Source organism: Lactuca sativa, chromosome 3 (genome assembly GCF_002870075.4).
Source record: "Lactuca sativa cultivar Salinas chromosome 3, Lsat_Salinas_v11, whole genome shotgun sequence".
Taxonomy (NCBI): Eukaryota; Viridiplantae; Streptophyta; class Magnoliopsida; order Asterales; family Asteraceae; genus Lactuca; species Lactuca sativa.
In genome coordinates, this window is record NC_056625.2 from 40,165,864 (window position 1) to 40,191,068 (window position 25,205).

General features: G+C 39.0%; 2 protein-coding genes across 2 annotated transcripts; both read left to right on the top strand.

Annotated features, from left to right (window-relative positions):
• The first annotated feature begins 1,319 nt into the window (after positions 1-1,319).
• On the top strand, positions 1,320-4,727 carry LOC111881592 (protein trichome birefringence-like 2). The gene is made up of 5 exons (XM_023877999.3): positions 1,320-2,549; positions 3,111-3,303; positions 3,525-3,715; positions 3,908-4,066; positions 4,146-4,727. The coding sequence occupies exons 1-5, from the start codon at positions 1,693-1,695 to the stop codon at positions 4,495-4,497; spliced, it is 1,752 nt and encodes a 583-aa protein (XP_023733767.1). The 5' UTR covers positions 1,320-1,692; the 3' UTR covers positions 4,498-4,727.
• Positions 4,728-14,704: 9,977 nt separating this feature from the next.
• LOC128132739 (uncharacterized) lies at positions 14,705-22,462 on the top strand (the record flags this gene model as incomplete). The annotated part of the gene is made up of 3 exons (XM_052769666.1): positions 14,705-15,385; positions 15,575-16,609; positions 22,040-22,462. Coding segments are annotated over 3 exons (2,139 nt in total), but the record flags the coding sequence as incomplete, so codon positions are not given.
• Between the last annotated feature and the right edge of the window lie 2,743 nt (positions 22,463-25,205).

A 25,205-nucleotide genomic window follows, 5' to 3' on the forward strand; every position in this document is an offset into this window, starting at 1 on the left:
TGCATCTTTTTGTCTATTTGAAAACACAAAAACAACCGGTATATTTGTGTTTCGGATTTGGAAGAAGCCTGAATGAATTCTGAATCAATTGTTCGTGAATTATCTCAAATCAGATTTAGTAACGCATAATAGAATCTAAATCACAATTTTTGAAAAATATATACATAATACATGATTCTTAAAAAATCTAACATTATTATTATTATTATTATTATTATTATTATTATTATTATGTAAAAAGCTTAGATATAATTTTCAAAATATGTTTTCAAATAACTGGTATGCAGTATAATTTCTGACAACAAATAGTAAATTTGTTACATTATCGAATGGTAAAAACGGACACTTTTACATTAGATGATAAAACTGTATTATATTTCCTTTTTCACAATTACCTTATAATCCACATGTATAGTTCGTAGATGATGTTTTCACTCTCACATCTATCATTTCGTATATTTTTACAACTGTTTGATTTCGTTTGTCTATAATATATTTTCGATTCGTATATAATTTTCACTTTGTTGTTTCTACGGCTTTGGTTGTTTCACAGTTTGGTGAATGTGATGACAAAACTCTTTCTACATGGATTAAAGCTGCAGTTAGAAAATAGTTTGAGGGCTTTTCTGTAACTGTCTCTAAGAAGGGGCACCGGCAGTCGGTGTAAGTATCGCAAAGTGACACGACATGTGGCGGTGTGGCACACAACTCCATGCGCACGTTAGCATATGTCTTTTACCCTCATGTCCTACTGTCCACGTGTCCCCAATTCGGGACGGCCCGCCGCGAGCTATTTTCAGTTTATTGCATTAAAATACCAAAAATACCCCTCTCGTTTTTTCTCTTTAATTATAGAAAAAATAATTTTAATTCATACAAGTTATGTTAAAGTAACAGTAGATTCTTAAGTTTAAGATCTCTTAATAATTAAATTTAGTCATTTAGACAAGCTTTTTTATAGTGTTCTTTGCGATACCTTTTAACAAAACGTATAACCAAGTCTTATATTGTAATAAATTTATAAATTGTGTGATATTATAATAGTAACAAATATGTAATGTTCATACATTGCTTCTTACGCTATTATTATGAATTTTGGGTTTGTTGTTGTTATAATCTTCATAAATAAGAGATTTAATTTTTAGAAATACAATTAGCCCGGATATTATATTACTACATGAATAAGACGACACTTGTCACCCTTGAATTCAATTGTTCAAAGGATGTTTTTTCGGGATCTTTGAATGGCGACTTTTGAATGACGACTGTTTCATACATTTACGCCATAATTCAAGTTATTCTTGAGATATAGTTAAGAAATTTCATTAAACCAACCCATTCAAGAGCAGTTATAGAGGTTCGTTGTCTATATCGACATCAACCTTGAGGGCATTATTGTAATTCATCCCTCCATCATCTTCTCGCATGCATTTTGCAGTGGTGCAGCCAATCTACGCTCCTGCACTCTGCAAAGTGTCTCCAAGAAAGCCTTCACAAACACACGACTCTGTTTCATACCTTCAAAGAAGCTTTTGATTTAGATCAACAACATTAACATCATATTCACTCTTGGAATCCTTGAATAACTTTAAACTTTTTCTTCTTGATTTTTCACACAAAATCACAGTCAGAGTGTGTGTGATTCTTGGAAGCTCTTTCACTTGTTCATGGTGTTCTTGTGGGGTCCTAGCCATGAACCTAAAGAAACTTGTGTCACTCTTAGATCTCATTCCAAATTGTGCATCTCCACGAAAGAAGGTAGTTTCTGGATTTGGGTTAGGGTTCGTTTCATTTTTCATTTTCTTATTTATGTTATTTTCTAATTTTTCTTTCATAAGCCCAATTTCAAATAAACTTTTCTTCCAAGGGTTTACCATCAGTAACAATACTTCTCTTATCGCTTGGTCTATCTCTTTTAGTAGTACATCCTCTCTCAATTCCACTTATTCTTCTTCAACAACAGCAATTTTTGTTGATAATGCCACACAAATAGCCCAAAACCCTAAAATCTTGGTTACCGAGAATAGGACTGAATCAAATAGTTCTAACGTGGATATCAGTCTTAAATTGCTCGGTTTTGATGATAAAGCGAATACCCATTTGGGAAATTTCACCGATAACGTAAAAAATGTAAGCTTTCATGGAATTTCTGCAAAAGTTGTTGAATATGAGGATACCCATTTGATAAATGGAACCTTTAGTAGTGCAATTGCTCAAGAAAACGCAGATACGAGTGTTAAATCAGATGGTTTAGATCTAAATTTGACTTCAAGAAACACGAGCGACGACAAAGGTGATGGAATTTCGAAGAAAGTGGGGTTTGTGGACGCTGATACTGGTACGAATTCTCATATTTTGAGGAGTTACAGTGGATCCTTTAAAGAATGCGACATATTTGATGGAAGATGGGTGAAAGATGATAGTAAACCATATTATCCGGCGGGTTCTTGCCCTTATGTAGACAGAGATTTTAATTGCCATCTTAATCATCGGCCAGATGATGACTTTGTAAAATGGAGGTGGCAGCCGTTTGGATGCGAAATACCAAGGTAATGTTATTTATAATTTCTTTAAAACATTTAAACTTTCTTGGTTTCTCAATCGAATGATTATAAAGTTGCAAATTGCAATTGCTTAAAAAACCGGAAGCTGCATGCTAATTTGATGGCTTTCTGATTACTAATTTGGAATAATGCCCATTTAGAAACCCTTGACTAAAATAGTCAATCGGTTATTTGGTTGACTAAGATTATTTTGTCAATACTATGAAGACATTTTTAGTTATTTATTTAATGAGACTATTTGTCCTATTTCTAACGTAGAATCAGCTTTACACTTGTTTTAGAAAGATTTTTCTTTCAAAATTTAACGTTTGAGATAAATTTTAACCTTTCCTTTTATGTAGATAGAAAATAGAATCATTACGTTAATTGCACTCAACTACATGTAAAGCTATCTAAATAGTTATATCTTCAAAAAAGTTCATTACATCTTTTGTGTGAACGAAATGGGTAGTAAAAAGGTTGTAACTAGTGATTTTATTGATTAGGTTATATGAGTATTATTGCCCTCATCCACTTCATGTTTTTTATGATTATTTTTTTTTTCAGTTTGAATGCAACTGATTTTTTGGAAAGACTGAGAGGGAAGAAATTGGTTTTTGTTGGAGACTCTTTAAATAGGAACATGTGGGAGTCACTTGTTTGCATACTTCGACATTCTCTCAAGAACAAAAACAGGGTGTATGAGATATCAGGAAAAAGTGAATTCAAGAAAAAAGGAATTTATGCCTTCAGATTTGAGGCAAGCTTTCATTACAATACTCCAAATTCCATACACTTTTGACTTTTGAGTTCAAACCTTGTAGCATTCAATTTCAGATTTGGTATTCCAAACATTTTCCCTAATTCTCGATTTTTTTTTCATACCAATCTAGAGGTTGAAACTTTGTCCGTTTGACCTCGAATTAAAGTCAAACTAGTTTTGGAGAATGTGTAACTAATGAGGCATATGATGTTGTGTAGGATTACAACTGCACTGTGGATTTTGTGGGTTCTCCATTTCTAGTGAGAGAATCGTCTTTCAAAGGTAGAAATGGTTCTTTTGAAACTCTAAGATTGGATTTAATGGATCGGACAACTTCAATGTATCATGATGCTGATGTTTTGATCTTCAACACCGGACATTGGTGGACTCATGACAAAACTTCTCGAGGGTAAAAAAAGAATCATTACTTTACTTTTAGTAAAAAAAAAAACTTGTATGTTATGTGTAAGTTTTTGCTTTTTGACTTAATTGGGACATGACTTAATATGTACATATATGTATAATGCCATATTCACTTTTTACACTTATTTCTTTAAGACATAAGGATAAAATGTTCATTTTTTTTTTTTCATATTAACAGGGAAGATTATTACCAAGAAGGCAAGCATGTTTACCCAAGACTCAAGGCTCTGGATGCGTACACCAGGGCTCTTTCAACATGGGCAAGATGGGTAGATAAGAACATCGACACCCAGAAAACATTAGTTCTCTTTAGAGGCTATTCGCTAACTCATTTTAGGTATGTAAATGTTAATGGTTCTTTTGACTATTTTCATCATAATTAAGGGGTCTTATTTGCACATGTTTGTAAATTGTAGGGGAGGGCAGTGGAATTCTGGAGGACAATGTCACAAAGAAACCCAACCAATCTTCAATACAAGTCATCTAACAAAATACCCATCAAAGATGCGATCTGTTGAGAATGTGGTGCGAATGATGAAGACTCCTGTGATATATCTCAATATTAGCAGGCTTACAGATTACAGAAAAGATGGTCACCCATCAATTTACAGACGGATGTACACCAAGTCTTTGTCTCCAGAGCAACAAATGGCTGCAGAGCAATCACAAGATTGCAGCCATTGGTGTTTGCCAGGTGTACCAGACACTTGGAACGAGTTGTTATATGCATCTTTGTTGAAGCTTGGAACAGGGTCTTGGGAAACCTGAAATTTAGTGTAGATATTAGTTGTAACAAGTTTCGGTTTTTATTTGTGTTTGGAAGATTGAGAGAATTAGGAGGGTTTTCTTTTAGTTATGGTTAACTTGTTAGGAGTTGTATGTTATCAGGTGTGTGGTTTTTTAGTCAGAGTTTGGATTCTATTTTTCTGTTCGTCGTAACAAAATATATCTTGTATTTCTTTCTTGAGGGTCTTATTGGAGTTCTTGTTCAACATCAAGTTTGAATTCTTATGTATCCTTGCTTAAATTGCATCCATTCAATGGTTACTCATATCTTACAATCAATGTCAGTGTCACAAACAAATGTTTCACTATATGATACAAGTTGTTGAAAAGTTATGTTGGATATTTATCATTTTTTTTTCTCGGTAAATCTTTAACAATCATCAAGTCTGTGGGGAAGTATCATTCCATTACTTTGGTTACTTTCGGCAGTGCAATTCTTGTTTACGTATCCCTCAAAAAAAAAAAAAAAAATTCGGTATAGTGTATATATATGCATTCCTCCACTTATAAACACAAACAAACAGTTGGTCTGATGGTTAAGACTTTGATTTATTCAAGCAAAGGTCTTGAGTTCTATTCTTGCTTCTTACATATTCCTTGTTTTATTTTCCCAGCTATTCTATCCCACATCACTAATCACATGTAAACTCAACCATTTTTTTCTACTATATAAACCTGTTATGCTCATGCTTTATTTGATATCTACTTTGAGTTCCACATCCATTAAAGTATCAAAATATACTTGAACTTCATGTTTATATAACAAGACTTGAGGTTAGCTAAGGATTTGATTAAGATTTGGGTTTAAAACCGAAACCGAACCTGGGAAACCCAAGTACCTCGGGAAAAAAATTAGGTTACCCTAAAAAAAATTGGGATACCCCTTTACTTTGATCCTGGCTCTGCCACTAGTGAGTTCCCCAAAATACCATATACCACAATATATATACACGCATACGTACAACGACCTTCAATAACTGGTCCGCCTCCCACTTGCCTACAACATAGAACTGACCCGTATCTGGTATAACAACAGTTATCATGCAAATATCGATTGGCCTCCCTTTGAGGTGCTCTATGGGAGTAAGTGTCAGACCCCGATTTGTTGGGGGTGAGGTCAATCAGCGATTCATGGGGAGTACGCAGGTGGTACTTAGGACTACAGAGTTGTTTCGGCAAGTGCGCGACAGGCTTCAGACCGCACATAACCGACAAAAATGTTATACTAAAAGATGTCGGTCAGATTTGGAGTTTTAGGTCGAGGATATGGTACTCCTGAAGGAGTCACCCTGGTAAGGTGTTATTCGGTTCAGGAAGCGGGCAAGTTGGTTGGTCCTTACAAGGTTATTGCTCGGGTGGATAGGGTTACGTATCATTTGGATCTACTCGAGGAGCTCAGTCAGATCCATAATACTTTTCATGTCTCTCAGCTGCAGAAATGTTTGATTTATGATTTCGCAGTGGTTCCTTTGGAGGACATTCATGTGGACAAGTGTCTGAATTATATAGAGAGATCGGTCGCAATCCTCAACATGGAGTCTAAAGCTCTGCGAAACAAGGTTGTGGGTCTGGTAAAGGTGCAATGGCATCACCGGAAGGGTTCAGAGTGGACATGCGAGTCCGAGGATGAGGTGCATAAGCATTACCCTGAGTTATTTGAAGCAACCGACTTCAAGGAAGAAGTCTGATTCAAGTGGGGGAGAGTTGTAACACCCGGATCTTGAGATACCTTATTATTTTTCAATTGTGGCATTTTAGAGTTTCCATGGAATGGTGGAGGCACTACCACGACGTGACGATGCTCGATTCATCTGCGTGTTTCATTAAAGCCACCACGACGTGGAAGCATATGGCCACAGTGTGGCATCTGGCAGAAGGAAAACCCTAATTTTCCAGGTATTTAAAGGAAACTGGGAGGTTAGGTTGCTCATCCTCAACCTCCATCACTCTCAAACCCCTAAAACCCTAACCTTAATCCTCCTTGTAGCTCTTGTGCTCATTTTTGTAAGTTTGTGGTGGTTTTGAACCAATACACCAACTCTTCTTCTTCTGAACCAACACACCAACTCTTCCTCCTCTTCCTTCAAAACCACCACAAACTTACGAAAATGAGCGTGTTGTATGTTTGGCTGGGCCCGTTATGCGAGTTAGGGCGAGGCTCGTTAAACTGAGTGGACGGGGCCCTTTAATTGTATGGTATGTGGTATTTTGGGGAACTCACTAAGCTTTGTGCTTATAATTTAAATTTATGTTTCAGGTACTTCCTGTCGCAATGGGAAGAGATCAACATGATTGCATGGCATCTACCGGTGTTCTGTATTTTTATGACTCGATTTGTACTCTGATGGTTTTGCTACTATTTTTATACTTGATGGATTTGACAATTAAATGAATGAATGGTTGTTTTGATTGGATTTCGATTAATTGAAAATGAAAATTTTATTCATTAATGACTTTGGGACGTTAACATCCTAAGTCACACCTAAAAAACTTTATCACACCCGAATGTTGTGGTTTAACAAGCGCTCTGAAATTATTGTAAATCCCAAGGAAATCAGATATGTGTTTCATAAGATAAACCCATGTATAACAGGTATAATCATCTATGAAAGATACATAATAGGTCGAGCCACCCTTTATGGATACTGGTGGAGGACCCCACACATCAAAGTGAATAATATCAAAATGAGTAATCGTAACATTCGTATTTTGGTAAAGCTTCCCTTTTAGCCCTTAATGCAAAAACTTTACATTTTGGTCCTCTAGATAGTACACGGGGCGTACTTTAGGAGTACGCTTAGCATATTATCCCTTTTCGGATCGCTAGACTCATCCACGTACGCGGGGCGTACGTAGAGTATGTACGACGTACACGAGGCAGGGGTAAACCCTAATTTTTATGGGTTGCACCCTATTTAAGCAACATTTCTCACTCTTAGACACTCTATTGATCAACCTCAATCACCTTATGCCCGAATATCGAAACCCTAAGTGTATTTGGTGATATTTTAGCTTGAAAGTGTGTTTGTTGGTGTTTTTTGGTGAAGAAGAAGAAGAGGAACACTTGGATGGTGCTTGTGAATAGCTTGAGCTTATAGATCTAGAGTTATCTTCACCTTAGCAAGCATTTTGAGGTAAAAAGCTCTCACCTTGATGGTCCTTTGTGCTAGATCCATTTTATGGTGTTATTTATTCATGTTTAAGTCTTTTGAGTTAAAGTTGAGCTTTTAATCTACTCCACAAGCTATGGATGTTAGATCTTAGCTCCACGGAGGTCCCTTGCTCATAAAAATGCAAACTTTATGGAGGATATTGTTCCATGCAAGTATTAAGATCCTTATTAAGCTCCTTTTTGAGCTTTGAGTCCCATTAATCCATGCATGGGTGTAAAGTTGCCAACTTTACGTGATAAGTTACCTTCTAGAACCAAATATGAGAGTTTGGCATGTTATCTTAACCGATTAAGTGCTTAATGGAGTGAATTGGTAGTCTGGGGAGTATGCTGGGCGTACCCAGCTGGTACGTTGTACGTACTGACCGCGTACTGTCACAACTGAAAATTTTGAGCCATGTAATCTATACATTCAAGTTAATGTGAATCAAAAACTTCAATCAAACACAACATGCTAGTACTACAAATAGTCATCAAACAATTGGAGACCCTAGAAGTTCTTGTTAAGTCTATTTTAGACTAGAACTTCCTTATTGGATCCAAATGGGCCAATAAGCTTCCAATTAGACTATCATGGGCTTAGAACCCTAATTGGGCTCTAATTGGACCCACACTTATTTATTTCAACATTTTGGACCATGTTGGACCTAGAATGAAATAAATCACAAGCTTTGATCCATAATTTAACCTAACCTAGCCTAATAAAGCATAAAAATCACAATTTTATTTTATAAGGCCAATGATCACCCAAACTACCTCAAATATTGGGCTTAAGGGCCAAAAGGCCCAAAAATCTTTTTTTTCCCCACCATTCTCGGCCCAAAGGCCCAAACCCAAGAAGATAAGGAAGAGTTGACTTAAGTGTGCCACCTCATTATTGTCCATAGGGTATCCATGCAATATAGTCCATGTATCCATGCAACATCACTTCAAAATCACTTCTTCCTTCTCTCCTCTCTCACTCTCGGCCATACACCCACACACACACTCAAAAATCTCTCAAATCCTCTCTAGATCACTCAAGAACAACTCTCCCCCTCCATCCAAAATCTCGAAAATTAGGAAGCATTCAAGAAGGTTCTTCCACAAAAATCATCATCTAAGGTAAGGTTTTGCTTGGATCTATGACTTGTATTCCTTATTTACCAAACATCTCTTCCTAATCCATGCAAAAATCATGATCTTGCACTCTAGAAACCCCCATAATCTCGAAAAGTTCATCAAGGAGTGCAAAGGCCAAAAATCACTTCATTTCTTCCAATCTTTCTTCAAAAACCGAATCAACACCCAAGGTGAGCTTCATACCCCCTATTTTCTGTTTTTATGAGTTTTATGGGGGGGGGGAATACAAGTGAAAGTGTAGATCTATATGTGTTTTGTATGCCTTGTATGATTTCCATGCTTATATGTATGCTTTTATGTATTTTAATGTTGGATCTAGCCATAAAACCCCTCAAAACCGAGATATAACTTATGTTTTATGATTTTAGCTTCAAATATATTTCTACATATAAAGTGATACAAGAAAAATAGCTAAGTGGTTAGCAACAATTTTCTTTAAGCTAAAAACACAAATTTTGGGCCAAAAATGTGAAAAATACAAAATTAAGGGCCCAAATTGACATTTCACAGATTCTGATGGATGAAGTGTGCCAAAACAGTTTCCATAAAACTATTTCTGGAATTATACTCAATTAGAGGATTAAAAACATAAATTTCAAGCTTAATGGGCTAAAAATGAAAATTTCGGCCCAATGAGGCCCATTATGAGAATTTTTCTGTTTTGGAGGGCCAAAACTGTGAATTTCTGTAAAACAGTGGACTATAAGTGTCCCAAATCCTTTTCAAAGGTTTAAAATGCTTTTTAAATTTAAAAAGGGCCAAAGTTGCAAAAATTTTCCAATTTGCGCCAAAATTGTCAAAATTGCGAAAAGGAGGGCTAAAACCGAGAAAAACTGCATTTTCAGGGACTTAAACTGTTTTCTATGAAAAATATGCTGAAAAATATTAATTTCAATAATTTTTGGTGTTAAAATGTCAAGAAAAATAGTTCAAGGACCAAACCGGGAAGTATTTAATAAAAGGGTTGAAAATGTAAATTTTACAAACAATGAGGGGCTGAAAAACAGAAATATTTCAAGACTAATTCAATATGTACAATTTGATCAAATAATGGCACCGCGACTATCGATGAAATACAACTCATTACAATACCAAAAGTCGTTGTTAAACGAATTGGCTCGGTCTCGAGCCAATGGAAATCTACAACTACTAACTCTTCGATACTACGATTCACACAAATAACGTTTGGTAATACATATACATACGAGTGTGCACAGACGTCTACGCACCATCTTCGGGCCCCAAAAGTGTAAAATCTTGCTTGTTGGGCCTAGCTAGCCCAATGACCTGATCTTAAGGCCCGAAGACACATATTTTCTACGAAGTGTTGAGTTTCACCGACTCGGCACAACGTAGAGTGACTTTCAATGGCTTGTACCACTGGTCCCCAAGGGTCCTTGGTATTGCTAGAAGAGTCTGCATATTTTACGAGGCGGGTCGGGGACCCCTCGCACGCATATTTTCCCCAACCGGTTAATGGAGTCACCGGGGTCTTCGTGACCTCTTTCTCTTCGGATGTGGGGCTACACCTAGTCAGGGCGATTGGATAACGCGATTAGTACTGACGACGCCTTCGGGAATCGTTAGTATATCTACAAACTGGGCGTTTGCGTAACGCGGGCTTGTAGTAAATAATCCTGCTCGAGAACCTTCCAACGTCGCCTGGGACTGACACTGCTATCTTCGTAATGGTTTCAACGCAACTTAATGGATTCCAAAGGAACTAGGGGAACATCGGGTTTTCCTAGGGTTTTCAATACATACAGATTTGAAATGCATACATCCTCAATGAACATTTTTTTTTACAAGTATAGAAACAAACAAGCATACCTATGGATCTTCACAAATGTTTTCAAAAGCTTTTCTTTTCAGAAAATATCGGATTTTCTGGTGGTTTCTCAAACAATACAAACATTCGATTTCAAACACTACTTATGAACTCACCAACATTTCATATGTTGACGTTTTTCAAAATACTTGTATTCTCAGGGAACCAGTGAATCAAGGGAAATCATAATCAGTGACGGTTGCAGTTTATTTTTGAATGAATGGAACAAATTAATTTTTGGGAATGTAATGTGTAAACAATGTATGACAATGTAAACACTGCTGGTTGTACTATGTAATGAATGGTGACGAATGTTGTTATGTTTCATATATATTCAATGTTATGGTATGCAATTGAGTCACGACAGCCCCCGGACGTTTCCGCCGTCTGGTTCGGGGGTGTGACAGGTTGGTATCAGAGCTTTGTTTATAGTGAACTAGCATGTCGAGCCATACATTGATATGCAACTATAAACCAAAAAGAGGGACTAACATAACTCTGAACAAAACAAGTAAATAAAATACACTTGCTTGCATTAGGAATAAGGACCTAACGCTGAATCAAACACAATAATGCTGGTATCTCGGTTCATTCGAGACTGTTCTTAGGGATACCAAGGAGTGAATGTAGCCTGATCAACTACATTCTCTCCAAGGTAAAACTAACACACGTCTTGATGAGATCGGGATAGCCAGGGAACCTAAAACTATACCCTTATCACCCAAACAAAGAATGTTTGCTTAGTCTGTGTAATAGTCATAGTACCCTAGGAATAATGTAGCATAATTACGTACTCGCGCAGACAGCATGGCTGGCTTTCATCACCCTGGAGACCCCTACTTCCCTAATCAGGGAAACAACGGGTGGCTAGAGGAGGAGGAGGAGCCTGAGGAGGAGCAGCCGGGTATCCAGTTTCATCAGGCCTTAGTAGCTCACAGGATGCTTGCGGATGAGCCGGGAGAGAATCCAGGAGAAGCACACGATGTCGAACCCGACGAATATATAGACACCGACTACGAATTTGGAGAGGTCGACGATGACGACGAGGAGGGTCAGGTCGGGGGCCAGGACCCCATCCCGCCATGCGAGGACGAGGCACAACCAGATCACCCCGCTCCACCAGTGAACCCCCAAGAGAGAACCGTTCCCTCGAAGCTGAGATCGCCGCACTGCGACAACAGCTGTATGCTATGGAGGCTCGGGCAGTGAGAGCAGAGCACGAGAGGGATGAAGTTATAGGAGACATGGCAGAGATGGCGCAGCTACTGGCGCAACATTTCGGCATATGACCTCGGCACCACCTCCTGACGCAGCTCATCGCGGTTAGGGATAGACCTATCGTAGTAGGATATTAGGAACTATGTTATGTACTCCGGCTCTATGTTTAAGTGACTACACTACTCATGGAGCCGTTATGCTGTCGAATTAGTGTTACTTATGTATGCTCTTACGAGCAAATTTTCTTGTATTAAACACGGAAAATATTAATAAACTTTTGTGTGTTTTGCTATGATATTCTCAGTTGTTATGTGTTGAGGCGTTATGATTGTATGCTTGATGATAGTAATGTTTAGGTTCGTACCATACACCTAGTTAGTAGGATCGCAACCTCACCGAAACCACGTACACTCAACATCTTTCCGTTTCATGACAGAAAGATGCCTCGTCCAGCTACTCGCGGAAATCCCGAACCAACCCCGCCCGAAGTTGACTCCACTGCTTTCCAGGCAGCCGTGTCTACTGCGGTCACGACAGCTATGGCACAACTTCACCGAGGGAACAACGGAGGAGGCAATGGTCAAGGCTCCGGAAGTTCGAACAACGGGACGAACCAAGGACTCACTAAAACGTGCACCTACAAGGATTTTGCGAACGCCAAACCCCGAACTTTCAACGGCACTGGGGGAGTGATCGCTCTAAAGCGATGGATCGAGAAGGTAGAGTCGGTGTTCGAGATATGCGAGTGCCCCGAGCAGATGAAGGTGAAGTTCGCGGCCTGCACTTTCGTGGACCAAGCACTCACTTGGTGGAATGGTCACATAGAAGCTATGACACTCCCTATCGCCAACTCTATACCCTGGGTGGAAATGAAAGAGATGTTAACGGCTGAGTACTACCCCCGAGGCGAAATACAGAAGATGGAACAGGAACTATGGAATCTCACGGTGCAGAATGGGAACATCGATGCTTACATATCGAGATTCAGCGAACTATCCCTGTTGTGCCCGGGTATGATCACATCAGAGGGAAAGAAGATTGAACGATTCATCTGGGGACTGACATCCCCCATTCAAGGGAATGTGATAGCTGCGAACCCTGAAACTTTTGACAGTGCGAAGAGATTGGCAAAGAGGCTATATGATCATAACCACAAAAAGGGCGAAAAACCAGTGGAGACTGAGAAGAAGAAGGAGGGTGATGGTAAGAAAGGATGGAACCACAAGAGAAAGGGGCGTCAGGGCCCCGAGACCTCTAAAAGGCAGCAAACCGTGGCAGTTAACGCTGTCACCGCACCGGTTCCAGTCACCTCACATGCTCCAGCCTCAGCTGCTTCCAATACTTCAAGACCCTATTCCGGTAATGCTCCCAAGTGCAATAAGTGCAGTTTCCATCACCATGGAGAATGTAAGGAGTTCCATTGCACCAGCTGCAACCGAAGGGGACACACTGCAAGGTTCTGCAAGACTTATCCTTCTCAGAACCAGAGTCAGGGAAACAACCAGAACAACAACAACAACCACCGCAATACCAACAACGTCAATGCCGGCGGCAACAACGCAGGGCCTAGCCACACCTGTTTTGGGTGTGGAAGGACGGGGCATTTCCGTCGAGATTGCCCTGGCAACAACAACAACTCAGGAAACAGAGGGGCAGGAAGAATGCTGACTATGGGTCAGAATGATGCAGTTCAAGATCCCGCAGTTGTGACCGGTACGTTTCTCCTAAACCACACTTATGCATGCATCTTATTTGATACCGGAGCGGAGCGAAGTTTCGTAAGCGAGAAGTTTAAACATTTATTAAAACAACAACCCCAGAAGCTAAATGAAACCTATACGGTGGAAATGGCCAATGGGAAAACCGAATCCACTAGGGAGATCTACATCGGATGTACCCTAACCCTTAACCAGCACGTCTTTCGAATAGATCTGATGCCAGTATCAATTAGGAGTTTCGATGTGATTATCGGCATGGATTGGTTAAGCCCCCACCATGCTGAGATTATGTGCCATGAGAAGGCCATTCGCCTTCGTCTCCCAAATCACGAAACCCTAGTAATTTATGGAGACAAACCCAGTACGAATCTCCGCCTCATCTCGTGCATCAAAGCGCAAAAACACTTGCGAAAGAACAAATTGGCGTTCTTGGCTCACATAGTGGACAAGACCAAAGAAGAAACTAACATCCAAGACATTCCGGTAGCGTGTGAATTTCCGGACATGTTTCCCGAAGATCTTCCAGGAGTACCCCCAGAGAGACAGGTTGAGTTCCGAATCGACCTCGTTCCAGGAGCAACTCCCCTCGCTAAATCACCATATCGGTTGGCACCTGCTGAAATGCAGGAATTATCCAGCCAACTCAGTGAGCTTCTGGACAAGGGATTTATCTGACCTAGCTACTCGCCATGGGGAGCCCCGGTGCTCTTCGTCAAAAAGAAAGACGGATCTTTCAGAATGTGTATCGATTACAGAGAGTTAAATAAACTCACTGTTAAAAACCGCTACCCACTCCCGCGAATCGATGATCTATTCGACCAGCTCCAAGGAGCTAGCTATTTTTCAAAAATAGATTTACGGTCTGGATACCACCAACTCAAAGTCCGAGAAGAGGATATTCCTAAAACCGCTTTTCGAACCCACTACGGACATTATGAATTCGTCGTAATGCCCTTCGGTCTAACAAATGCACCCGCCGCATTTATGGACCTAATGAATCGAATCTGTCGACCGTTCCTGGACAACTTCGTCATTGTGTTTATCGATGACATTCTCGTTTATTCTCAAAGCAAAGAGGAGCATGGCCAACATCTCCGACAAGTCCTAGAGACGCTGCGATCGGAAAAGCTTTACGCCAAACTCTCTAAGTGTGAGTTTTGGCTACGGAGCGTGAATTTTCTAGGCCACGTGGTTAGCCAAGACGGAATTCATGTGGACCCCTCTAAGGTCAAGGCTGTGGAGGGATGGGCAACTCCGACTACGCCCACAGAAATTCGTCAGTTCTTAGGCCTAGCAGGCTACTATAGGAGGTTCATCCAGAACTTCTCTAAGATCGCCAAGCCGCTTACCTTGCTTACGCAAAAGGGCGTGCCGTTCAAGTGGACCGACCGACAAGAGATTGCGTTTCGAACCTTGAAGCAAGCTCTCTGTAGCGCTCCTGTACTATCTCTACCCGAAGGAACGGAAGATTTTGTAGTCTATTGTGACGCGTCAAATCAAGGCTTAGGTTGCGTTCTCATGCAACGTGGAAGAGTGATAGCATATGCGTCCCGCCAACTAAAGACGCACGAAGTAAATTACACGACCCACGACCTAGAACTGGGAGCCGTGGTCTTCGCTCTGAAAATTTGGAGGCACTACCTATACGGTACAAAGTGCACCATCTTCACGGACCACAAGAGCCTCCAGCACATCTTGAATCAGAAGGAGCTGAACATGAGACAACGAAGATGGGTGGAATTGTTAAACGACTATGAATGCGAGATCAAGTACCATCCAGGCAAGGCCAACGTAGTAGCCGATGCCTTAAGTCGGAAGGAGTACTCAAATCGCCGTACGAAAACACACTCGATAACCATTCAGTCTCATCTGGCCACTCAAATTGCATTATCCCAGTCAGAGGCCATGAAAGCGGAAAATAGAACTAGCGAGGCATTGCGCGGAATGGAGAAGAACCTAGAAGTCAAGGAGAATGGAGTATACTACTTCATGAACCGTATTTGGGTCCCAAAAATCAGAGGATTTAGGGAAACCGTTATGAAGGAAGCCCACAAGACACGATACTCCATTCATCCCGGTTCGGACAAGATGTATTTGGACATCAAGCAACACTATTGGTGGCCTAACATGAAGGCGGAAATCGCGACTTATGTTGGTAAGTGCCTTACGTGCGCCAAAGTGAAAGTGGAGTACCAGAAACCTTCCGGATTGTTACAGCAACCGGCAATTCCCGAGTGGAAATGGGAAGGGATTTCTATGGATTTCGTGACCAAGCTGCCCAAGACGTCGGACGGATTAGACACCATATGGGTAATAATCGACCGACTAACGAAATCTGCCCATTTCCTGCCAATCAAAGAGTCCTACAAGATGGAGAGATTGACACGGTTGTACCTACGAGAGATCGTAAGACTCCATGGAGTGCCAAAATCTATTATCTCGGATAGGGACAGTAGATTCACGTCGCGGTTTTGGCAATCACTCCACAAGGCAATGGGGACTCATCTCGATATGAGCACCGCATATCACCCACAAACGGACGGTCAGAGCGAACGAACCATCCAGACGCTCGAGGACATGCTTCGTGCATGTGTGATAGACTTTGGAAAGTCTTGGGATACACACCTGCCGTTGATCGAATTCTCATATAACAATAGTTATCATTCGAGCATCAAGGTGGCCCCTTTCGAAGCACTGTACGGGCGTAAATGTAGATCACCGTTATGTTGGGCTGAAGTAGGTGACACCCAGCTAGCAAGAACGCATACGTCGAATAGGGCAATAACAGGACCGGAAATCATTCGCGAGACCACAGAAAAGATTGTCCAGATCAAAGCTCGATTACAAGCATCGCGTGACCGACAAAAGAGCTACGCAGACAAACGACGAAAGCCCTTAGAATTCCAGGTCGGTGATCGAGTATTGTTGAAAGTCTCACCCTGGAAAGGGGTTATACGTTTCGGAAAGCGGGGAAAGCTGAACCCGCGATACATTGGACCTTTCGAAATCGTCGCCCGAATAGGTCCGGTAGCCTACAGACTACAACTGCCCGCGGAGCTAAACGGTGTACACCCCGTGTTTCACGTCTCTAATCTGAAAAAGTGCCTATCAGATGAAACCCTCGTCATTCCTCTTGACGAAATCGAAATTAATGAGAATCTCCTGTTCGTCGAAGAACCAATCGAAATCATGGACAGGGAAGTGAAGCGTACTAAGCAGAGCCGCATCCCGATCGTGAAGGTACGGTGGAACGCAAAGCGTGGGCCAGAATTCACCTGGGAACGCGAGGATCAAATGAGACAAAAGTACCCTCACCTATTCTAGCATTCTCAAATCTAGCTTTCAAACAGAATTTCGGGACGAAATTCCCTCTAACGGGGGGATGATGTCACAACTGAAAATTTTGAGCCATGTAATCTATACATTCAAGTTAATGTGAATCAAAAACTTCAATCAAACACAACATGCTAGTACTACAAATAGTCATCAAACAATTGGAGACCCTAGAAGTTCTTGTTAAGTCTATTTTAGACTAGAACTTCCTTATTGGATCCAAATGGGCCAATAAGCTTCCAATTAGACTATCATGGGCTTAGAACCCTAATTGGGCTCTAATTGGACCCACACTTATTTATTTCAACATTTTGGACCATGTTGGACCTAGAATGAAATAAATCACAAGCTTTGATCCATAATTTAACCTAACCTAGCCTAATAAAGCATAAAAATCACAATTTTATTTTATAAGGCCAATGATCACCCAAACTACCTCAAATATTGGGCTTAAGGGCCAAAAGGCCCAAAAATCTTTTTTTTCCCCACCATTCTCGGCCCAAAGGCCCAAACCCAAGAAGATAAGGAAGAGTTGACTTAAGTGCGCCACCTCATTATTGTCCATAGGGTATCCATGCAATATAGTCCATGTATCCATGCAACATCACTTCAAAATCACTTCTTCCTTCTCTCCTCTCTCACTCTCGGCCATACACCCACACACACACTCAAAAATCTCTCAAATCCTCTCTAGATCACTCAAGAACAACTCTCCCCCTCCATCCAAAATCTCGAAAATTAGGAAGCATTCAAGAAGGTTCTTCCACAAAAATCATCATCTAAGGTAAGGTTTTGCTTGGATCTATGACTTGTATTCCTTATTTACCAAACATCTCTTCCTAATCCATGCAAAAATCATGATCTTGCACTCTAGAAACCCCCATAATCTCGAAAAGTTCATCAAGGAGTGCAAAGGCCAAAAATCACTTCATTTCTTCCAATCTTTCTTCAAAAACCGAATCAACACCCAAGGTGAGCTTCATACCCCCTATTTTCTGTTTTTATGCGTTTTATGGGGGGGGGGGGGGAATACAAGTGAAAGTGTAGATCTATATGTGTTTTGTATGCCTTGTATGATTTCCATGCTTATATGTATGCTTTTATGTATTTTAATGTTGGATCTAGCCATAAAACCCCTCAAAACCGAGATATAACTTATGTTTTATGATTTTAGCTTCAAATATATTTCTACATATAAAGTGATACAAGAAAAATAGCTAAGTGGTTAGCAACAATTTTCTTTAAGCTAAAAACACAAATTTTGGGCCAAAAATGTGAAAAATACAAAATTAAGGGCCCAAATTGACATTTCACAGATTCTGATGGACGAAGTGTGCCAAAACAGTTTCCATAAAACTATTTCTGGAATTATACTCAATTAGAGGATTAAAAACATAAATTTCAAGCTTAATGGGCTAAAAATGAAAATTTCGGCCCAATGAGGCCCATTATGAGAATTTTTCTGTTTTGGAGGGCCAAAACTGTGAATTTCTGTAAAACAGTGGACTATAAGTGTCCCAAATCCTTTTCAAAGGTTTAAAATGCTTTTTAAATTTAAAAAGGGCCAAAGTTGCAAAAATTTTCCAATTTGGGCCAAAATTGTCAAAATTGCGAAAAGGAGGGCTAAAACCGAGAAAAACTGCATTTTCAGGGACTTAAACTGTTTTCTATGAAAAATATGCTGAAAAATATTAATTTCAATAATTTTTGGTGTTAAAATGTCAAGAAAAATAGTTCAAGGACCAAACCGGGAAGTATTTAATAAAAGGGTTGAAAATGTAAATTTTACAAACAATGAGGGGCTGAAAAACAGAAATATTTCAAGACTAATTCAATATGTACAATTTGATCAAATAATGGCACCGCGACTATCGATGAAATACAACTCATTACAATACCAAAAGTCGTTGTTAAACGAATTGGCTCGGTCTCGAGCCAATGGAAATCTACAACTACTAACTCTTCGATACTACGATTCACACAAATAACGTTTGGTAATACATATACATACGAGTGTGCACAGACGTCTACGCACCATCTTCGGGCCCCAAAAGTGTAAAATCTTGCTTGTTGGGCCTAGCTAGCCCAATGACCTGATCTTAAGGCCCGAAGACACATATTTTCTACGAAGTGTTGAGTTTCACCGACTCGGCACAACGTAGAGTGACTTTCAATGGCTTGTACCACTGGTCCCCAAGGGTCCTTGGTATTGCTAGAAGAGTCTGCATATTTTACGAGGCGGGTCGGGGACCCCTCGCACGCATATTTTCCCCAACCGGTTAATGGAGTCACCGGGGTCTTCGTGACCTCTTTCTCTTCGGATGTGGGGCTACACCTAGTCAGGGCGATTGGATAACGCGATTAGTACTGACGACGCCTTCGGGAATCGTTAGTATATCTACAAACTGGGCGTTTGCGTAACGCGGGCTTGTAGTAAATAATCCTGCTCGAGAACCTTCCAACGTCGCCTGGGACTGACACTGCTATCTTCGTAATGGTTTCAACGCAACTTAATGGATTCCAAAGGAACTAGGGGAACATCGGGTTTTCCTAGGGTTTTCAATACATACAGATTTGAAATGCATACATCCTCAATGAACATTTTTTTTTACAAGTATAGAAACAAACAAGCATACCTATGGATCTTCACAAATGTTTTCAAAAGCTTTTCTTTTCAGAAAATATCGGATTTTCTGGTGGTTTCTCAAACAATACAAACATTCGATTTCAAACACTACTTATGAACTCACCAACATTTCATATGTTGACGTTTTTCAAAATACTTGTATTCTCAGGGAACCAGTGAATCAAGGGAAATCATAATCAGTGACGGTTGCAGTTTATTTTTGAATGAATGGAACAAATTAATTTTTGGGAATGTAATGTGTAAACAATGTATGACAATGTAAACACTGCTGGTTGTACTATGTAATGAATGGTGACGAATGTTGTTATGTTTCATATATATTCAATGTTATGGTATGCAATTGAGTCACGACAGCCCCCGGACGTTTCCGCCGTCTGGTTCGGGGGTGTGACACGTACGGAGTACACTAAGCGTACGAGTTGAGTACACCCCGCGTACTTAGCAGATAGACTCTTGGGTTTGACGTTTACGGATAGGGCCATGCTTTGGACTTTTAATGTTGGGCCTTGTTGGGCCATTAGACTTTTGAATTTTGCGCTTTTGTTAGTATATTGGGATCTCTTGGATTATGCCCATGATGGGTTTTGAGCCGAATTCGGAAAATTGGGCCATATTGGGCTTCAGGTTGCCATTTAGGAATTTGAGCTTTTTGAATAGTTGGGTTGCAGTGCACTCACCACCTCGTTCCGCATTTTATATTACTCTGATGTATTGGGATGTTTTTGATACACTTTGATTCACCATGATTTCTATGATGATGTTTTGGATAATAGTTTTATTAATTTAAAAATGAAAATTTTTAGTCTTAATTTTGGGACATTACAAGATGGTATTAGAGCCTTTGTTTGAGGTATTCAGACATACTCTCGGGTGTGTAGGAACTAAAACTGAGGGTTTGGTAGAATTTTTCAAAAATAAATGTTTTATAAAAAGGGGTTTTCTAATAAAAGAAAAGGGTGTGGTGCATGCAATCAACCGAGCTCAAGTAAGTTTTCACAAAATACCCATACATGTTTTATGATATGCTTTGATTAAAGTATCTGTGAATCGCATGCTAGTTAGGGATAAGGATTTGCTCAGGATATGCATGATAAAATGCTAGGAGAGATGCCTTTGTATGCCTACTATATGAGCTTGTGGACTTGCATGCTAGTACTGCCCATTCAGTGATATGATGACATGTTTAGGTTATGTTTGATTGTGATTACTCAATGCCTCCTACCCTCGACTGCTCCCTGCCTCACTCCACCACCGATATTCTTCATCCGCCGTATCCCCCTCTCCGAACGTCATATCTGATCGACCGAACGACCAGATGCCAACCAGACGATGACACTATCTGAAAAAGGTTTGCTCTTTTGTTTCGTTTTTTTTTTCAGTTCCAACATGAAATTGATATTTTTGCTGGAAAAGTCTCTAATTTATTGAAATATGTTGTCTAATTTTGCTGAAAATGTTTGTTCTTGCTTAAATTTGTTGTTAGATGTTGGAAATTCGAAAATATTGTTGAAAATAACTTGCTTAAATTTCTTGTTAATATTCTTTTAAGTATTTTGTTGGAAATTCCATAACATTGGTGAAATCAAGCTTTTTCTTGATTAAAATATGAAAGTATGTGCTGACAATCAATGTTCTTTGATGTATTTTGTTGGAAATCTGAAAACACTATTGAAAATAGTCATTATATGTTGTTTTTTTTGCTGAAATGTGTATGATTTGTGTTGTTTTTTTACTGAAATGTGTATGATTTGTGCTGTTTTTGCTGAAATATGTATCATATATTTTTTGTTGAAACGCATGATATGAGTTGTTTTTGCTGAAATGTGCATGATATATGTTGTTTTTTTTCTGCTGAAATATGTATGATTTGTGTTGTTTTTGCTGAAATGGGTATGATTTATGTTTGTTTGTTTGTTTGTTTGTTTTTTTTTTTGCTGAAATGTGTTGTTTTTGTTGAAAAATATATGATATATGCTTTTTTTTTTTTTTGCTGAACATCATGATATGGGCTATTATTGGTGAAATGTGCATGATATATGTTGTTTTTTTTGTTGACAATCATGATATGTATTGTTCTTACGATATAATTGTTATTAGAAATGGGAGAGAAATAACAATGGACCAATGAGCATTTAAAATGTTTATTGGATACGTGTATTGAAGAAGTAGAGAATGTGGGTAGAAAATGATTGAGTTTGCACAAAGATTCGTGGATTAGGCTTGAAAGAGTTCTTAAGGAAAAATTTGACGTGGATTTGTCTAAAAAACAAATGAAAAATGCATATGACAATCTGAAAGCCAAATACACAGGATGACTATGTTTAAAAAATAAAACTGACAATATATACAATTCTCAAACAAACACTTTTAGCTTAACAGCCGAGGAGTGGAAATATTTTAAGAAGTTATATATATATATATATATATATTAAACATTTGAAGTTGCCAAATGTCCTTATACTAGTTTTTGTTACATTTCGGTTTAGGGGCATCCAAAGGCGACTTCATTGAAAACAATTCCACTGCCTTTTCTAGATCTTTGTGTACGTTCTTTTGATGGAAATAGTTCCACTGGTAATTTCAAGTGTTACTCAATCCAAACATCATCAGGAGCTGGATCATCTTCGTGTCATGTTCCACCACTTCAGATTACGAACACCCCTTTTGTTCCAATAAATGATGATGATGATGACTACACTTCCCATCATGCTAGTGAGCCTTTTTGTGATCCGCCACCTTCTGCTGCTTCACCCTTTGGTAACCCCAACAAAAGGGCTAAACCCTCAACTCCTAGAGCTCCTAGTGCCTCACTCGACGAACCTTTTATTACTGCTGACGATTTAGCATTTGAAATGAAAAAATCTCTACAACATTTGACTAAAGTGTATACAATTCCTCAATGTTTATAGAAGTTAGAGGTTCTTGAGTTAGGGCCTACAGATCCTCTACGCTTTACTGCATATCACATTTTTGGAGGGACTATGAATATGAGAGCGTCAAGTTCTTCAGTTACAGCAGCAAGTTGTCTCTTAACATAATCATAATTTTCACACTTGTTGCTATACTCTTCCTGAAGTTTCCTAAAGTCCTTGGTTTTTGCTTCTAATTCAGCCTTCAGGGGTTTCTGTCCTTTCCTGAGTTGATATCCTTCATATCTCAGGTCTTCAACTTCTCTTTTAAATAAATCAATTTGATCCCGAAGAAATTTAATCATATCTTCACATGATTGAGAACATGAAACTTCACATGAATGAGAACATGACACTTCATTGACCGAAAGGTTTACAAAACTCTTTAAAGCGTCAAGCTCTTCAATTACTTCAACAATACTAAGACGATTGAGATCATTTGTCTTCTTGATAACAGCTACATTCATATCCCACGATTTTGGAAGTGAATTCAATAGCCTTTTGTTTATCTCAGATTTGGTCAAAAAAATCCCAGCAATATTCATCTCAGTAGTGAGTGTGGTAAATCGCTGCAACTGAGCTTCCAGGGTTTCTCCAGGGATATAATCGAACATGTTGAAATTTTGTCTTAAGATATCCTGACGACTCTCTTTCATGTTTTCAACTCCCTCGTAGACCTTAAAATCAATTAAAAAAGCACAACTAGAAGCTAAGATAAAAATTAAACGTCAAATTTAAAATGTTTTTTTTTAAGTCAACCTTAAAAGTCAAATTTAAAAAATTTAACTCGAAAGTCAAACTTAAAAGTCAAACTTAAAAGTCAAACCGAAAAGTTAAATTTGAAATTTTAAAAGTTAAACGAAAAAGTCAAAGTTTAAAATCAAAGGTCAAACCTGAAAGTCAAAATCAAAATTTGAAATAAAAAGTCAAAAATAAAAGAAAAAATAAAAACAATTTATTATTATTATTATTTTATTATTTATTATTTTTTTTATAATTTATTTTTTATTTTTTATTTTTATTTTGGATGAAAAAGAATTTAGAATTAAAAGAAATTGAGTTTTGGGGTTAAAAGTGTAAAAAATGAGAAATTTGAACCGAGAAAGTCGCTTTATGAATTAAATTCGGAAAGAGTTTATCATCTAGCAAGATAGATGAGTTGATTAAGTGCTAAAGGGAGGAGCTAGAGGTTGCGTGTTCGATCCTTTTCAGCCCTAAAAATCAATCCCATCTTTTTTTTAATAAGCGAAGCGAAGCAGGTTGCGAGGACGAGGCTGTAAACCACCGAGGCCGAGTCCGACGCCATAAACTCCGAGCCGCAAGCTCGGACCGTGAACCTTCGGAACCCTAGCCGCCGGCCGCAAACTCCTCGCAAAAAACACCGATTTTTCGACTTTTTTGCTCCAAAACTCGATCAAAAACCTTTTTTTTATGAAAAACACAAAGAACAAACCCCCTTTATTTTTGCGAGATCTATCCAAAAACGCAAAAATATTTCGAAAATAAGATCAAATAATGCCCCAAATCTGAGAAATTTGACTGATATAACTTGGCTTTGATACCAATTGTAAGTCCCTAATCTGCCCGTGTATCAATCATATCCGTTTGATGGTGCGAAATCCCAATCAAACGGATGATGTCAGATAAAATAGAAGAGAAGGAGAAGAAGAATAATATGAATCTTGAATTTATTGATAATATGAATTAAGTTCCTTACACAAGATTCATCCACACAAACGTTCCTTTCTCTCTGGCCGTAAACTCCTTAGGGTTCATCAATCTGTTCCTCACACCCTAATACCTATATTTATACTAGGGGAACATGGGCCGGAAACAAATGGGCCGTAAATGAGTTTACGACCGTAAGGTGTTTACGACCGTAAACTCAACCCTAAACATGACCGTAAACTCCAAAAATATTACAGAAAAATACAATTGCCCAGAAAAGCAAAGTATAAACCATATTTTGACCCAACACATTATCAGTAAATAAACTAGATAGTACTCTAGTAGTAGAGGTAGCTAGTGGCAAAATTCGTACCTATTAGTGATTGCATTAGGAATATCGTCATGGATTTGAATGGGAATAAATTCCACGAGGAATTGTTACCCATTTAGTTGAACAGCTTTGACATATTTTAGGAATGGATTGGCTTACAGTAAACGATGCCGACATCACCTGGAAAAGAACAATTTTTGGTGTATAGGGACAAACATAGAGTAAATTCTATAATCATATCCCTTATGAAAGAAAGTAAGTGTTTGTCCAAATGATGTACATCGTACCTAGCATTCGTGATTGATGCAAAGATAGAGAAGAAGGAGATGCGTATTCCGATGGTGTGCGAATTTCTGGAAGTCATTCCTGAAGATCTTCTTGGATTTCCCCTTAATAGACAAGTAGAGTTTAGGATAAACTTGTTACCAGGAACCACACCTATAGCAAAAGGAGCTTACCGATTAGCACCAAATAAGATGAAGGAGCTTATGATACAACTTCATGAGTTGTTGGATAAGGGTTTCATCAGACCTAGTTCATCACCTTGGGGAGATCCGGTGTTATTCATGAAGAAGACGGATGGGAGAATGAGGATGTGCATAGATTATAGAGAGTTGAACAAGGAAATGGTGACGAACCAGTACCCATTTCCAAGGATTGATGACCTATTCGACCAGCTGCATGGTGTGAACTATTTACCAAAGATCGATCTTAGGTCGGGATATCATTAGCTAAAGGTGAAAT

What these genes read in the sequence shown, in the direction of transcription:
- LOC111881592 (XM_023877999.3), top strand. Translation starts at nt 1,693, where the DNA reads ATGAACCTAAAGAAACTTGTGTCACTCTTAGATCTCATTCCAAATTGT. An exon ending in TTTGGATGCGAAATACCAAG is followed by an intron (nt 2,550 to 3,110) that starts GTAATGTTATTT and finishes TTTTTTTTTCAG; the next exon opens with TTTGAATGCAACTGATTTTT. An exon ending in TTTATGCCTTCAGATTTGAG is followed by an intron (nt 3,304 to 3,524) that starts GCAAGCTTTCAT and finishes GATGTTGTGTAG; the next exon opens with GATTACAACTGCACTGTGGA.